The 15,438-nt window shown below is 34.4% G+C and overlaps 2 protein-coding genes, 1 non-coding gene and 1 pseudogene across 3 annotated transcripts; 1 reads left to right on the plus strand and 3 right to left on the minus strand.

Annotated features, from left to right (window-relative positions):
• LOC122293537 overlaps nt 1–2,512 on the minus strand; it is a 28,871-nt pseudogene extending 26,359 nt beyond the window's left edge.
• A 3,764-nt stretch (nt 2,513–6,276) lies between these two features.
• On the plus strand, nt 6,277–10,577 carry LOC122293284 (asparagine synthetase [glutamine-hydrolyzing] 1-like). Its single transcript, XM_043101806.1, has 13 exons — nt 6,277–6,454; nt 7,260–7,398; nt 7,588–7,683; nt 7,914–8,055; nt 8,160–8,350; nt 8,603–8,764; nt 8,854–8,934; nt 9,033–9,254; nt 9,354–9,488; nt 9,596–9,676; nt 9,754–9,840; nt 9,954–10,061; nt 10,169–10,577. The coding sequence occupies exons 1-13, from the start codon at nt 6,375–6,377 to the stop codon at nt 10,406–10,408; spliced, it is 1,764 nt and encodes a 587-aa protein (XP_042957740.1). The 5' UTR covers nt 6,277–6,374; the 3' UTR covers nt 10,409–10,577.
• Nucleotides 10,578–10,895: 318 nt separating this feature from the next.
• On the minus strand, nt 10,896–10,967 carry TRNAH-GUG. The gene has a single exon. It is a non-coding gene; the product is annotated as a tRNA-His (tRNA).
• Nucleotides 10,968–11,596: 629 nt separating this feature from the next.
• On the minus strand, nt 11,597–14,700 carry LOC122295062 (protein PMR5-like). Its single transcript, XM_043104085.1, has 5 exons — nt 14,015–14,700; nt 13,745–13,916; nt 13,188–13,366; nt 12,906–13,064; nt 11,597–12,096 (listed from the first exon to the last, which is right to left on the minus strand). Exons 1-5 carry the CDS (start codon nt 14,347–14,349, stop codon nt 11,736–11,738), a joined length of 1,206 nt encoding a protein of 401 aa, XP_042960019.1. The 5' UTR covers nt 14,350–14,700; the 3' UTR covers nt 11,597–11,735.
• Nucleotides 14,701–15,438: the final 738 nt, after the last annotated feature.

The following is a 15,438-nucleotide window of genomic DNA, read 5'->3' on the forward strand; positions in this document are numbered from 1 at the left end:
GCCATTTTCGAGTCTCAAAATAACACAACAAATGAGCTTAGACATGGTTTGGAGGATAAGAATCTCTATCTCATGATCTCATTTTATCTCAATATTCAAACATTCTAAACATAAATTTTTTTAATTTTTTCATCTAATAATTCTTTAATCATTATAATTTTTTTAAATTTTTAAACAAAACATAAATAATGATTCAACCTTTTCAAATCTTAACACAAAAATAATATTAAAAAATAATATATTAAAAATATTTTAATTTAATAATATTTTTATTTATCTTTTTTTTTTCATTTCTCAAAATTTTATAAAACATCTCAACTGAAATTATTTTACTACTGTTTATGAATAACTTTATTACTATTCACGTATCATTTCATCTCATCTTATTATCTATACAAAACTTTCATGTGCTTTTAAATCAATGATTTGTTTAGTTATATATATGTCAGTAAAGATGCTTACAAATAAATTTGTTCGCCATTTTAACGACTGAGAATTATGTGAATATCATATTATAACGAGTCGGTGACAAAACATGAATGCATATGCATGCAAGTAACATATCATGCATGCCAATTAATTACATTTAGGAGACATTATTTGATGGCAAAGTGATGCGAGGACAAACTTAAAATTATGGCACCAATTAAAAGCAAGAAACGTGTAGGGAATTACTTCATCGATCTTAGTTCTCTTGCTAATACTATATTATATATATATATAGTGACGTGATTTGCTATTGAGTACTTTGTGCCATGCAATCTTTTAACAATTAATTTGCGTGCTTGCTGCTATTGTGGTAATGGGGTTTGCCTATTTTGTGGAACTCTCATCACATGTCAAAGTCATTGGGTTTAGCAAAAAGCTTGGCTACAATATTCATATACAGACGTTTGAAGCCGGCCATTTTTTTTTTTTTAATAGATGTCCGTGAAATGTTTATATATTAAACGTACGTCATGACGTGCCTTATACAGTAAAAAATATTACACATAAATATTTTATAATGACATGAGAATAACAAACGTGCTGAAAATTAAGCAACATAATCTACCCCTGATTTTGTCATATTCACATCGTTGAAATTCTGAAATATGCCTAAATCTCAATTAAATGAACATGCCAGATAGCTTGTTGATTATTGAAAATAGTTTCTACAAATTTGTGAATAATATAAAATACAGTTTTAAGATCCGTAAGTCTCACGTATTTATTTTAAAAAAATTAAATTTACCATTAAAAAATAATTTTTTCACATATATTTTTAAAGAAAATACACTATATTTATACATTTTAAAATTATAAATATTATTTTTCAAAGCTAAATATATAGATTATAGAAACAAATCTTTGGTCCATACACCGTCGGCATCAAGAGCACCTTGTCTCTGCCCAGAGGGGGGTTGGAGCTTCGGCTTCACCCTTTCTCCTACTGTCCGGGGTCAGCCGGTATAGTATATAATTTTTTTTTCTCTTTTTTTTTTTCATTTTTTTCCGTTCATAACACAAAGAAGTGCTGATCTCTTGCCTACCAGACACCTACGACTGCCATGCATCACGCCAGCAATTTCTACAACTGTCAATATGTTGGATGGTGAAAGAAATCTTTCCAAAAGAGTGGCGCGTGAATCTCACACGCGGCCTATACCGTGCGTGAACTTCATGCGCCTTCGTGCTAGCAAGCCTTAGCCAACATCACGTGTGGCTTCACTGAGGTCAACGGCCTCATTCCACCCAGGCCAGACGACCGGCTACCTTCCTAGTGTGGCGCGTGATCTACACGCACCACCACAGACAGTACTAGTGATGGTTCTTTTTCGTTGTATTGGCACGCCTTTCAATTTATATGTTCTTATATTCCCGCTTTTCATAACCGATGATCAAGATGAAATAGGCGTGAAAGTTTTTTACAGCTAGTCCAGATAAGCAAGCTGTAGCACACACTTTTATGCTATGACTAAAAGTCATAGTTTAATAGTCTATTTATTAGACTATTCAAAACTATTTCAAGTGATATTCTCCTTGATGAGAAATGTGTGTGAGTTAATTTTAGCTCTAAATACTTTTTTTTATTTTCACTGGTATTATATTTTATTTATTTTAAGATATTTGTTGAAGACTTTCACTCCACTGAAACTTATATAATGTATCTTTTAATTTTTATCAATAAAACAACTTACTTAGGAAAAAGAAAAAAAAAAAAAGTAATAATCTTTGATCCATATATTGAAACGCATCATATTTAAAGATTTTAGGAAACCAAATTTATAATTAATTTGAAGGAGTGGATATTATATGTTGGACTTATCTTGTAGATGCTGCCCACACTCATGTTGACAAAAGATAAGAAAAATCTCGATACTTGGCACGCAGTACCTGATCTAGGGTATCCGCAGAAGTTAAGTGTCCGTGCATGCTCGATTTCCCAGATTCTTTTACTCTTGATAACCATGTGCTTCTTTGCTGTATCCTTAGCCAAATTATTCACCATCCGCCAATCGAACCGTGCCATCTCTCCGGCCCTTTGCTGTGTCTAGATCATGTACGGACAGGATAAGCTCTGATCTCTCCAAGCCCTTTGCTAGCTAGTTGTTGTTGATGGTGATGGTCTAATTATCTGAATTTCTTTGAGTAAATCACATTATTTTCTTCAGCCTTTTGGTTTTTAATCTCATATATCTTCCCTACCTCAAGTGATTTTGTGGGAATCTTTTATCTGATTCACCTCCAGAAATCTTATCTTTATCTTTTTGCATCTATCTTACCGTTATTTGCCATCTTGTTAAAAATGCACTTCCGGAGATGAGATATGGAATATCATAAAACACTTGATATAATTTGTCTAAGACGATTTGGTTTGATTATACAATTTAAATAAGATAAAATAAAATATTTTGTTAAAAGTTGAATGAAATATTATTATAATATAATTTTTTAATATTAATTTTATTTTAAAATTTAAAAAAATTAAATTATTTATTATATTTTATATTAAAATTAAAAAAAATTATAATAATTATACAAAATGAGAAGAAATAGTTTGATTTGAGAGTGATAACACGCACTATCATGATCATCATAATCTGCCATGTTTGATGTGTTATCTAATTAAGGTTATTAAACATGATCGATTTTAATAATACATTAAATTAAAAATACATTAATTTTATATTTACTCAACAAATTAAACACGTAAGTTAAAAGTTTAATATTTTAATTACCCAACAAAGCACTATGGTAGGACCTCATACAGTGAATGCACCATCTCTCTATAATATCAAAACCTTGGAATGATCTCATCATCATGTCCAATCACAAGATATTAACAAATCATATATTATCAATAATGCTCTTCTTTCATCTTAAATATTATTATTCTCAGTAGATGACACGACACATTTAAATAATTGCAAATTAAATGATTAATACAAAAAATCACTAGAGATGTAACACATCACCAAGCATGATTAAATATAGAGAAATAATAACTATAATTTTTTAATATACAAGTTTTACGTATTTATTTAAAAAAAAAATACATATTAGATTTATATAAAAATAAATTATTTTTTAAAAAGAATATACCAGACTTTATATACTCAAAAACTGTATTTAATATTTATCTTACTAATAAATTAGTGCGTGTAAATTTCCATGATCGAGACAGAGAGTGAAAACTCCAAGCATGGTTTCCATTATGCCAAAAGTCGAAGCATCGAGCATAGAAGTCTAAAACCGAAGCCGCTCGTGTAAAAGAAAGCTTTGGCTTTTGGATACCTTGCGGCTGTCGTATAGCTTTTTTTGGATTTTTTTTAACAGATTACGTAATGAGATTTAGGTGATATTTGATTATATAGATGAGATGAAATGATATGAAATGAAATATTTTAAATAGGAATAAATTAAATATTATTATAATATAATTTTTTAATGTTAATTTTATATTAAAATTTAAAAAAATTAAATTATTTATTATATTTTGTATGATGATTTAAAAAAATTATAATGATAAGTTGAGATGAAATAAAATGAGGATTTTGATTTTGTATAATCAATCTGGAGATTTCGGACCTTATGATGTAGAGATATTGAGTAGTATAACTAATCTATTTATAATATTTATATTTTTGAGAATTTAATTGAGTACTTAAAAACTAAGAACACGAAGTTATAAAATCTGTGTTAATTGCAGCCTAGCTATTAATTAACGAAAACGTCCATATATATATAGAAGGGGGCTCTAATTAATTGCCTGAAACTCACGTAGAGAGACGTTAGAAAAAATGCAAAATCTTGTTTTTTGATTTTATCCTTTTTGATTTATTGTTTTTTCCATTATTTCTGTCGCAAATTGATCCCGTCGATATCATCGCCATGCACAAGGATCGTATGCATGCATGCGGCAATAATAGATCAATAATCTACACGTAACAGATACCTACGTACGTACGTGCATGATGATCTCGACTAGTGAAATTACTACCTATTTAAAAAATCTAAATTATTAAAACATATATATTTAATTATTTATATTATATTCTTAATACAGATAATAATATATAAAACTTAATTCTCTTTTAAGGTTGGCCGACCAGGTTAAAAAAATATATATATGTAGTGAGTCATGCTCACATCGTGACCCACTTTTTGGTATATATGGATTATTGATGATTAATAATTTGCCAAACCTTTTGTTTTATTGATCAAAGATTTTCTTAAATGAATTATTTATTTTTTCTTTGATTTTAATAATTCAACAATAGGGGGAAAATGTGGGATCTTGAATGGCTGGTTTGATTACATAAAATTAAATTATTTTATCTCACTTGATCTAATAAATTTTTACAAAAAATATAATAAATAATTTAAATTTTTTAAATTTTACAATAAACATAATATTAAAAAATTATATTATAATAATATTTTATTTAACTTTTAATAAAATATCTCATTTTATCTCTTTTAACCTGTATAACCAAATTAGCAAATCTTTCTTTCGTAAGAAACTAAATTATACTTCTTCAAAAAAAAAAAAAAATATTGTTGTGGACGGCCATGCAAATGTTAATCCATTATATATAATTAAGATGAGAATTGTTATAATTACAAAAAATTATATAAAGTTAAATTTATAAATTGATATAAATTTTTATATATAATATATTAAATTTATTTTATAATAAAATTAACTTTATAATTTAACATATTATATCATATAATATCAATTTATGAATTTATTTTTATGATTAAAGCATATAAATTGAAGTTATTCAAAAGGATAAGAGAGTATTGGCAGGTGTAATGGAGTTTCTTTGAAATATGCCAAAATATTTATAATAAAAGCGAGACGTCGTGTATATCTTATCTAAAACATAATTAAGAGTTTGTCGTACAGGATATGTTTTTCCAATGTTGTCAATTTGTCTTGAAAATAAAACCCTTCTCGGGTTTAGTTAGTATCGAATTGTTCCTTTTTTTTTCAAAGAAGTATCGAATTGTTAAAAGCATTGTTGTTTCAATCGGACAAATGCTTAATTATCAGAAACACATTTGGTATTTATATATATTTTTAATTTTTATTATTTTATCAACTCTTTATGCGTTGTGAAGATATTATATATCAGAAGATGACAATTAAAGAATAATAATAAATGCTATTTTTTTGTGTATATATTTACAGATACTCAATAATTGATTTGAAAACAAACCAAATGATTGTATTTATAAAAACATGTACGCAATGTTTTTATACAATTATATGTTAAATGCGATACATTTTTATAAAATAATTTATAAAAATAAAATGCTTTATATAACATCTTCAATTTAATTTATAATTATATAAAAATTATAAAAAATAATTGTAAATATACTATTACTCATGAGTCAAAAGACGCCACGTCAGAACCTGACTAAATATGAGGTCCCATCATCCTAGTAACTGACACGTATATAGTTGAAAATACAGTGTGGAAAGCCATTATATTAATAATTATAATAATATGACTTTTACAGTCTGTTTTTATTTTCAAAGAGAAAAATTGAGAAGAGAGAGAGTGATGACTCAGCAACCCAAGACTTTCAAACGGATAAACGCCACCGTGAAAGAGAAGCTTTGGAAGTTAAGAAAATTGAAAACAACAGCGAAGTGCGAACCACTGGATGACGCATTACCGACTGGAGGGAACTGATGATTGAAACGGTGTCGTTTTAGTTCCATTTTCACCAACTGGAGCTCCTTTTTAACTATAAATAGAAGTGGCAGCTTGAGAAGCGGAGAACTTGCTCCTTTCGTACCATAACACGTACGTGTTTTCTCTTCCTCCTTGCTTCCAGTTCCAGGTTCTCTTTGCCTTCAGGTTCTTTGACTCAAAATGTGTGGAATACTTGCTGTTCTTGGCTGCTCCGATGACTCTCTGGCCAAAAGAGTTCGCGTCCTCGAGCTTTCCCGCAGGCAATTTATATTCCTTAACCCTTCTCTCTCTTCTCTCTCTCTCTCTCTATCTAGTATGTTTCCTTATCCCATTAAAACGTAAGTAAGCTCAACAGAAAAAGCAGTGGGTTTTTTCCAGCAACGTCTTTTTCAGGTTCAACAATCCGGAGAAAAATGTGAACTTTGTTTGTAGGCGGAAGTGATTAATTGGTGTTTTCTTTCTTTGACGCAACTCATGTTTGAGATCAATTCATTGATCTTTCTCCGACGTTTATTTCATAGTTTGGAGAAAAAGCCATCATTATCTAATCTCTACATGCAATGATTTTACTTTGTGGGGAGTAATATTTTCCCATCAATGTCTGATTCTGACCATTTTGACGTTTGGTCCCACGTTTACGTTAACCTCAAAGAGAGTTAACTCGTTCCTCATCAGGGGAAGGAAGTACTTTATCAGCAAAGTTCATACTCCATTAATATTAACTATTGCTATACGGGAAGGGCGCCCATGTGAAAAAAAATGGCTAAAATTACGAGGACAAATGAGATTAAAATATTGGGAGAATAAGCATCTTATCATGGTACGCATGTGGGTTGTAGGTCTATGACATAATGCTACGGTTAATGGTGGTTTTCGATCAAAATTAAAAATAGAAAATTAGCCTAATCAAATTTTAATTATTGAGTGAAAGTTCGAACTTATGACTTTTGCTCTAATATTGTATAAAACCAGCTCGTTCTAAAAATTTATGTCGAGAAAAAAAGATAAATTTAATTATTTATATGATTTAAATTGGTAATTTCGTATCCATTTTGCCTTTTACAGATTGAAGCACCGTGGTCCAGATTGGAGCGGGCTGCACCAGCATGGGGATTGCTTTTTGTCCCACCAACGTTTGGCAATTGTTGATCCCGCTTCTGGTGATCAACCTCTGTTCAATGAGGATAAGTCAATTGTTGTCACGGTATGCGGTTCATTCATTCAGTTTCAGGAGCTTTTACTTTTACTTTTGTTTGCATAAGTAGTAGTGTACAGGACAAGTAGATAACTTTGGTCTTAGTCCAAGAATGTTCTCTCTCCCCCCCCCCCCCCCCCCCAAAACTTCTTGTTATATTTGCAAAATTGATGGAGAAGTTTGCGATGAAAAACACAGGTGAATGGAGAGATTTACAATCATGAAGATCTGAGGAAGCATCTGTCGAATCACAAGTTTCGAACTGGCAGTGATTGTGAAGTTATTACCCACCTGGTGGGTCACCTTAGCATTTCTTTGTCACCAATTGAAATAAAACTAGATTGATATAACCTGGAAGTTTTAGCTTATTTTATGAATGATTTTTTTCGGAAGAGGATGGCACTAATATATATACATATATATTTTACAAATGATAGATTCAAGTGGAACCATATAACATATAATAAAGAACAATTTGTTCTTGATTAATCAATGACTGACAGTATTGCTTAATCTCTGTGTAGTACGAAGAGTATGGGGAGAATTTTGTGGACATGTTGGACGGCGTGTTTACTTTCGTTTTATTGGATACCCGAGACAACAGTTTCATGGTTGCCCGTGATGCTATAGGGGTCAATTCCCTCTATATTGGTTGGGGTCTTGATGGTAATGTTATAGAGATAATCCTGTTGTTTTTTAGTGCAGTCATGGCTATATATTTTCTGAACTTGGTGTTGGTAACTTGAAAAGCTTATTCTGTTTGTACTCAGGCTCCATTTGGATATCATCAGAGCTTAAAGGTTTAAATGATGAATGTGAACATTTTGAGAGCTTTCCTCCTGGTCACTTGTACTCGAGCAAACAAGCTGGACTTAGGCAATGGTACAATCCTCCTTGGTTCTCTGAGGTTGTTCCATCAACCCCATATGATCCACTTGCGCTGAGACATGCTTTTGAAAGAGTGAGTTACTAAAACTCTTCACACCAACTAATGTGACACATTTTAAATGATTGTAGGACAAGTCGAAAAATAAAAAGACAATGCTAAAACTTAAGGCGAAGAATAATCTCTCTCTTTTCATTATTCAATGTAATCCTGTAAGCCTCATGACACAGTTCAAGACTTGGATTACAAAGCTTGAACTCAAAGAGACACTTTTAGATTACAAACCTCGAACTCATAGAGACATTTGCCATTTTTGCTCATGTGCAGGCTGTAATCAAACGGCTGATGACCGATGTGCCTTTTGGTGTTCTGCTGTCTGGGGGCCTTGACTCATCTTTGGTTGCCTCCATCACTGCCCGCCATTTGGCCAGGACCAAAGCTGCAAGGCAATGGGGAGCACAACTCCACTCATTTTGTGTGGGCTTAGAGGTGAGTTCTAAATTATCAGGAGAAAGCAATTAGACTGCAGCTGTCGGTGATGCTTCTTTTAGACTAAAACTAGTGTTTCTGATATGCAGGGTTCTCCAGATCTGAAGGCTGCAAAAGAAGTTGCAGATTATTTGGGCACAGTTCATCATGAATTTCACTTTACTGTTCAGGTGTTAAGACAAACTTAGTATTTTAAGCTCAAGAACTTGGCCTTGTTTTCATTATTATCCAAAAAAAAGTTACACTTTTCATCTTTGTCCTGTGACAGGATGGGATTGATGCCATTGAAGAGGTTATCTACCATGTTGAAACCTATGATGTTACAACAATAAGAGCAAGTACCCCCATGTTTCTCATGGCACGTAAAATTAAATCGCTAGGGGTGAAGATGGTGATTTCTGGTGAAGGTTCTGATGAGATTTTTGGGGGGTATTTGTACTTCCATAAAGCACCCAACAAGGAAGAGTTACACCGAGAAACATGCCGAAAGGTACCATAATCTTTCACTTCCTTAAAGCAAATAGATTTCTGACACATGGGCTGAGACTGTGATAGATTATATGTAACATTCTGTTCTTGTAATATGCAGATCAAGGCCCTCCACCAGTATGATTGCCTTAGAGCCAATAAATCATCATTTGCATGGGGTTTGGAAGCTCGAGTCCCCTTTCTAGACAAGGAATTCATTAATATTGCCATGGATATTGATCCTCAGTACAAGATGGTATGGAGTTCAGAAATTGGATTTTCTTGGTCTTTTCGGTTGTCACCCAAAGCCATTAAATTACCAAATCAAAAGGGTGAAATCTCACCATGTTTTTCATTCCTCAGATAAAACGAGAAGAAGGACGCATTGAGAAATGGGTTCTGAGAAAGGCCTTTGATGATGAGGAGCATCCTTATCTGCCTAAGGTATTGCATAAGTAAGTTTTAAGCGTGCTTATCAGTAATAAATGCATGGCTAACCTGTCTTGTTTGATGCCCTGCAGCACATTTTGTACAGGCAGAAAGAACAATTCAGTGACGGAGTTGGCTATAGCTGGATTGATGGTCTCAAAGCCCATACTGCTCAGCATGTAATAATACTAAATTATTTACTTTCTGTTTTAATTTCAATTGGAAGCTAAATGATGTTATATGACTGCCAAGACTGATGATGATTGGTGTTCAACTCTTACTCTCATCTCAGGTGACTGAAAAGATGATGGTTAATGCTGCACGCATTTTCCCACACAACACACCCACCACAAAAGAAGCCTACCACTACAGGACCATTTTTGAGAGGTTCTTCCCACAGGTGATCAAATCAAGTCTAATTTAACCAGCAGACATTAATCATCAATGACACTAAGATGTAAGAAATAACTTGGTTTGCTTACTTCCCACTACTATTTGGTTTTGCAGAACTCGGCCAGGCTTAGTGTCCCTGGCGGAGCAAGTGTAGCCTGCAGCACGGCTAAAGCTATTGAGTGGGATGCTTCATGGTCCAACAATCTTGATCCTTCAGGCAGGGCTGCTTTAGGAGTCCATCTTTCTGCTTATGACAGGCAGGTCTCCTCTGTTAGCCCTGGCATACCAGCGATTATCAATAATGTACCTCTGAATATGGAAGTTAACCATCCGGGAGTTGCGATCCGAAGCTAGTAGGGGCTATGGAGGAATACATAATGTTAAGAAAGAACAATTATGGTGTTCTAAAGATGATGTATCATCGATATATATATTGTACTTTTCCTTATAAATAGTTTTCAAGACTGCTATCAATGTATTTGAGTTATTTTTAAGCAGAAAAATGGAAAACCTTCCTTCTTTATTTCCACTTTCTAAGGTAGATGGTAATTTATGTTTGAGCTTTTCAGGGAGAAGGATCTCCACCTTCAAAGACTATTTGAAGTCTGATATGATGGGCAATGCTGATAACCATTTGGCAGAAACGGTTTACAGAAGGATTCTTATGTATATGCTTAGTTAATTGAAGCGTTTTTCTTTGCAATAAACAAATGGAGCATCTTTCTGAGAGAACAGCAAAACCCAGTTATACTTGTCCTTCATTACATTACTCGCTAGTAAAAATTGATCTTATTGCCCAAAGGCTTAAGATCCAAGAAAAAACCAAAAGGAAAAGCAAAACTGTGGCTGCTGGGATTCGAGCCCAGGTCTCCACGGCCACAACGTGGAATTCTTACCACTAAACTACAGCCACTATTTTGCCTATCTTTGCTATTATCTTATCAGATAAATCCACATATTCCGAGAAAAAAGATGTCCGAGCACGTTGATCATTCATTTTGGAAAAATTAGATGAATCTGAAATTTAAAAATTATTATTTTTAAAGCGAGTATGCAAAATTTATGCATTCTAAAATTGTATTTAGGATTACTGAAAAAAAAAAAAAAAACTGTTCTATAATCAGGAGCAAAGATTCTATTGGTTTAGATGATAAGTTGAGTTGAATTTAGATGAGTTGAAAGTTAAATAAAATATTATTAGAATATTATTTTTTAATATTATTATTATTTCAAAAATTGAAAAAGTTGGATTATTTATTATATTTTGTATTAAAAGTTAGAAAAATTGTAATGATTAAATGAGATAAGTTTGATTGAATTTAGTCCGGTAACCGAACACTGCCTAAATGAGGTTGGGTCTTGGCAAAAAGTTGATCCGACCCATCTAAGCATAATTTATGGAACATCGATCAAATTTTTTGATAAAACAGAGGAGTTTATAAAGTAGTGCCGGTGATTTTTAAAAATTTTAGTTTCTGTCGTAATTTATTTTTATTTTATCGTGAGATGCATTCCCTTGGCACGAGATTGTGAAGCCAATACTGGCATGCACCTTCGACTCATCGATCATAATCTTTCATAAATGAAGTCATCCATATTGTATAGCCTTAAATGCAAATTGAAGCTAAGAAAGGGGAGATTATGCCTCTCTAAATGCCATAGACTAGCAGCAAACACATACTTAGAAGAACAAAGCAGTATATAACAATTGGTTCCATGTATCAGGCAATCCAGGAAGGCACCAATGGCTACAATCTGCAGACCGGGCCGGGTTGGCTCGTTGCTGGGGGTTCAAATCGCCGCTATAGATGGAAGGGTGACCGTCTTTCCTCAGCTCCGACAGCATGGTTATGTCCAGCAAGTATGCAGGGTTTTGCATGTCCCTAAGCACACTATCCACCACCCTCATTTGTTCAGGGTATGTACCCCCGTAAGATGTTCCACTAATTGGTTCCGTTTCTCCATAACAATTCTTTGCTGTTGTTGTCGTTGCTGCTGCTGCTGCTGCTGTTGTTGCAGCACCCAAATTCCATTCACTTGTGCTGTCAAAGTCATTCACCCACAGTAGATGTCTAATTAGCCGAGGAACTACAATGGGGAACCCAACAACTTGTACTACTAGAATTTATGAAGCAAAAAGAAGTAGAACTAATTCAATATAGATAACGACTATCTTCACTTTCGTGTATCGACCCCTTAAACCTAATGTCAGTAGTTTTAGCCGAGATTTCTACTACTTACAAGTAGGGCTGTGCATCCGGATGACGGATCTGGATATTCGTATCCATACTTAGATTTTTAAAACCGGACGAATACCTGCCCAAATTCATCAGGATTTCTGAGTTTTGGATCGGACAGAAAAGAAATCCGGTCCGAATGTGCACTCCTACTTACAAGTCAACCTGTAAACAAATAACTTGACAACTACTAGATTAGAGGCCTGCTACTAATCTAGTGATTTAGATATCCCCATTACCCAATAGAACTAGCCATTATAGAAGTTTAGAAGTTGAAGTTCCTTCCCCAAGGATCGCATGGCTTCCAACACTAACGTTGTTTTTATCGTTTTTCTTAGTTCCCCGAGAAGACAGAACCTTCACAAGAAGCTTGAATTAGACGATATGATTCTAAATTTGTAAACCGGTAGTACTCAATTTGAACTGCCCTAAAGTCAGGTTGGACTCAGCGGTCAGCACATCCCAACCGCAACCTTATAAACAGCTCATACTGGAGCAAATTTTTGGTGCTCGGAGCTGTAGCTGAGCAATCCAACACACATTAATGAAGCCTAGAATTCCACTCCACACATTATGAGAGAGAGAGAGAGAGAGAGAGAGAGAGAGAGAGTTACTCGTAGTGTGTGGGAGAGATGGACTGAAAGAAGATTTGGGTTCTGGTGCTGTCAATGTTGGTGTCTACCCAATTGGCCCATGTTTTAAGTGCCTCGTCCAAAGCAACCAAGCGATCCATGTCTTGGTAATATTTTCCTCCTGATTCCATGTAATCCCACCTGCAAAGTATCACCTCATAACCTTCAATTAAACTAATTAAACCCTTGAATATATATGTCATGAGATATAGATACAATTGCAGAAATTTGTTTTAAGTTCAAACAAGGGTAAGAATTGCCAACCCTTGGAGGGATCCTGTGTGGCTCCACCAGTGACCGGTGTTGAACGACAGCACATCAACGCCCCGCCACAAGTTGCCGTTGCCGGAGATTTTCTCCAGCTTTAAAACTCTCTTTCCATGTTCTATCTCTATGTCAACCAGATATGGAGCTCGGTAAAATGATATGGACAAACTGTAGTCCTGCAATAATGTTGTAGCAAAACCAGATTATGGCAGATTCATAGACTACAATTTTGGGCCAAAAAAGTGCCGGAGGGACGGGGGCGCAAGAGGAAAGGCCTAGTATGTTGCAGTTGGCATCAAGTAGCCGAAGACAGTACTGACAGCTTTTTTGGGTCCCCCAAGAAATTTTACCACTGGGTTTTCGTCCTATACGAAAACCAAAGCGTCTCTCTCTAGCTTTAATTCAAGGATTCATGACGAAAATGACTCGTGGGCCATGGCCACCAGAAAATCAGAGGTTATTTTTTCTTCTTTGCTTTATCTCTTGAAAAGTAAATGACGATGAAGTTGAAAAATTATTGAAACAAAAAAGAGAGGATCAATACTGAGACTGACCAAGAACTTGAAGGTTGAGAGAGGGTCGCCTCTGAAGATTTGTGTTGGGGTTGTGGGAGCTGCAGCTGAAACCATGCAAATCAAAGACTCCCATTGATTCCGTCCAAGTGAGTCACCCACAAACATCACTGTCTTCCCCCTCATTTTCAGCAAAAATTCATACCCATTGAATCTACCATGAATATGCTACAACAACAGTCATAAAGAATGGACAACAATGGATACACCAATCATCCCTTCGTTACTTGAAAAAGTCAAATAGTTTTTTACCTTGGAAGCTCACAGTTGAGGGGCTGCCATCGATATTTGAGGTAATCGGAGTCCGGCCGACCGTACATTTGGCAGTTGAACTCGGGGTCTATGATTGGACAGTTAGAAGATTGGTATATTGGGTATGTGTCATCGCGAACCCAGGTGCCGGCAAACAATGCACAATTGCTTTGGTTGGCTTGGATCATGGGTCGTGTGTGGTGGTTGTGGTTATGGTGGTTTCTGAGGCTGAATAGGAGAGCTGAGAAAGCTACATGGGGTTGAACCAAAAGTAGACATAGAATGGTTAAACATGACACAAAAAGACAGCAATAATATTGACAGGAAAGAGCCATTGTGGAGGCTGTTTGGCAGGGATGGGAAAGCAAACCAAAAAGAGAGAGGGAGAGAGGTACCACTTGCTATAAAAAGGCCAGGAGAGAGGGAAAGCTCTATTCGTTTTAATAAAAATGAAATATCTTGCCCATGCACCAATGACTTAAACTCCACTGCTTTACCTTCCTAGTTGGATGTTTGAACAGATCAGAGAGACTCTGGTTCTTCCCAATCGGGGGAATGGGTTAATTTGTCTTGGAAGTGTTTCCAATTGATCAATGCATTATGGGGAACTTTTACTCATTTGTTCACTCATTCACTCTGGGCTTTGCTGTTGTAATTGTTTATATCAAATCGTAAGTTTTGGGGGTTCCCAACATACATTATTAATCTATATATACTACAAATAACAGAGGAGAATCTGGAGCACAGAACTTTTTAACCGCAGAAGTCATGGAAGCCTTAAACAATGCACACCTTTTTTGAGGCTCTTATGTCTTCTGCAATCATGCCATTAGGGAGTCCCACTTTACGGTTTGCATTCATATCAACATTAGCACAACTGACCAACTTAAAATAATGAGTAATCGTTGTATCCCTTAATGCATAGATAGGGAGAGGTTTAAATAAGATACCCCAGTTGAGTCTGGTTTTACTTTAACTTGCATCAATGTCGAAAGTTATGCTATATGTAGTCATGGAGTGCACAAGTGCCGTATAATCATTTTAAAAAAATATAAAATTTACTATTAAAATATTAATTTTTTTTAATGGGAATTCATTATTAATTTATTTGTTTTAAAGAGACTACACGTTTATATAATTATTACTATAAATATTATTTCTCACGTCGAATACTAGAGTCTAGAGGGTAGATATTTTCTTGGAAAAGTGAAACAGTGTTGAGCAGAAAGGTCAAGAAACTAGACCACGGGGGAAGCCAGTTGGAGATGGGGCCAAGGATGTTGACCCTTGTTAAAGCCATGGTTGGCTGAGGTCATGACAATTTTCTAATCTATCTTCCTTGTACAGTTAAGAAAGATTGATGCATTTTGTAGATTTCACAACATTTAAGACTGTCCGGATAGTTAAATCTCAAGATTATGCAT

The sequence above is a fragment of the Carya illinoinensis genome, chromosome 14, assembly GCF_018687715.1.
Source record: "Carya illinoinensis cultivar Pawnee chromosome 14, C.illinoinensisPawnee_v1, whole genome shotgun sequence".
NCBI classification, from domain to species: domain Eukaryota; kingdom Viridiplantae; phylum Streptophyta; class Magnoliopsida; order Fagales; family Juglandaceae; genus Carya; species Carya illinoinensis.

Bases quoted from the DNA above. Each gene is read 5' to 3' on its own strand.
- LOC122293284 (XM_043101806.1), top strand. From the start codon at position 6,375: ATGTGTGGAATACTTGCTGTTCTTGGCTGCTCCGATGACTCTCTGGCC. The intron at 8,935-9,032 runs GTGTTAAGACAA...GTCCTGTGACAG, and splicing joins AATTTCACTTTACTGTTCAG to GATGGGATTGATGCCATTGA. The intron at 9,677-9,753 runs GTATTGCATAAG...GATGCCCTGCAG, and splicing joins AGCATCCTTATCTGCCTAAG to CACATTTTGTACAGGCAGAA.
- LOC122295062 (XM_043104085.1), bottom strand. From the start codon at position 14,349: ATGGCTCTTTCCTGTCAATATTATTGCTGTCTTTTTGTGTCATGTTTA. The intron at 13,065-13,187 runs GTTGGCAATTCT...GATACTTTGCAG, and splicing joins CACACAGGATCCCTCCAAGG to GTGGGATTACATGGAATCAG. The intron at 12,097-12,905 runs GTAACTCTCTCT...TGACTTTGACAG, and splicing joins ATCTCTCCCACACACTACGA to CACAAGTGAATGGAATTTGG.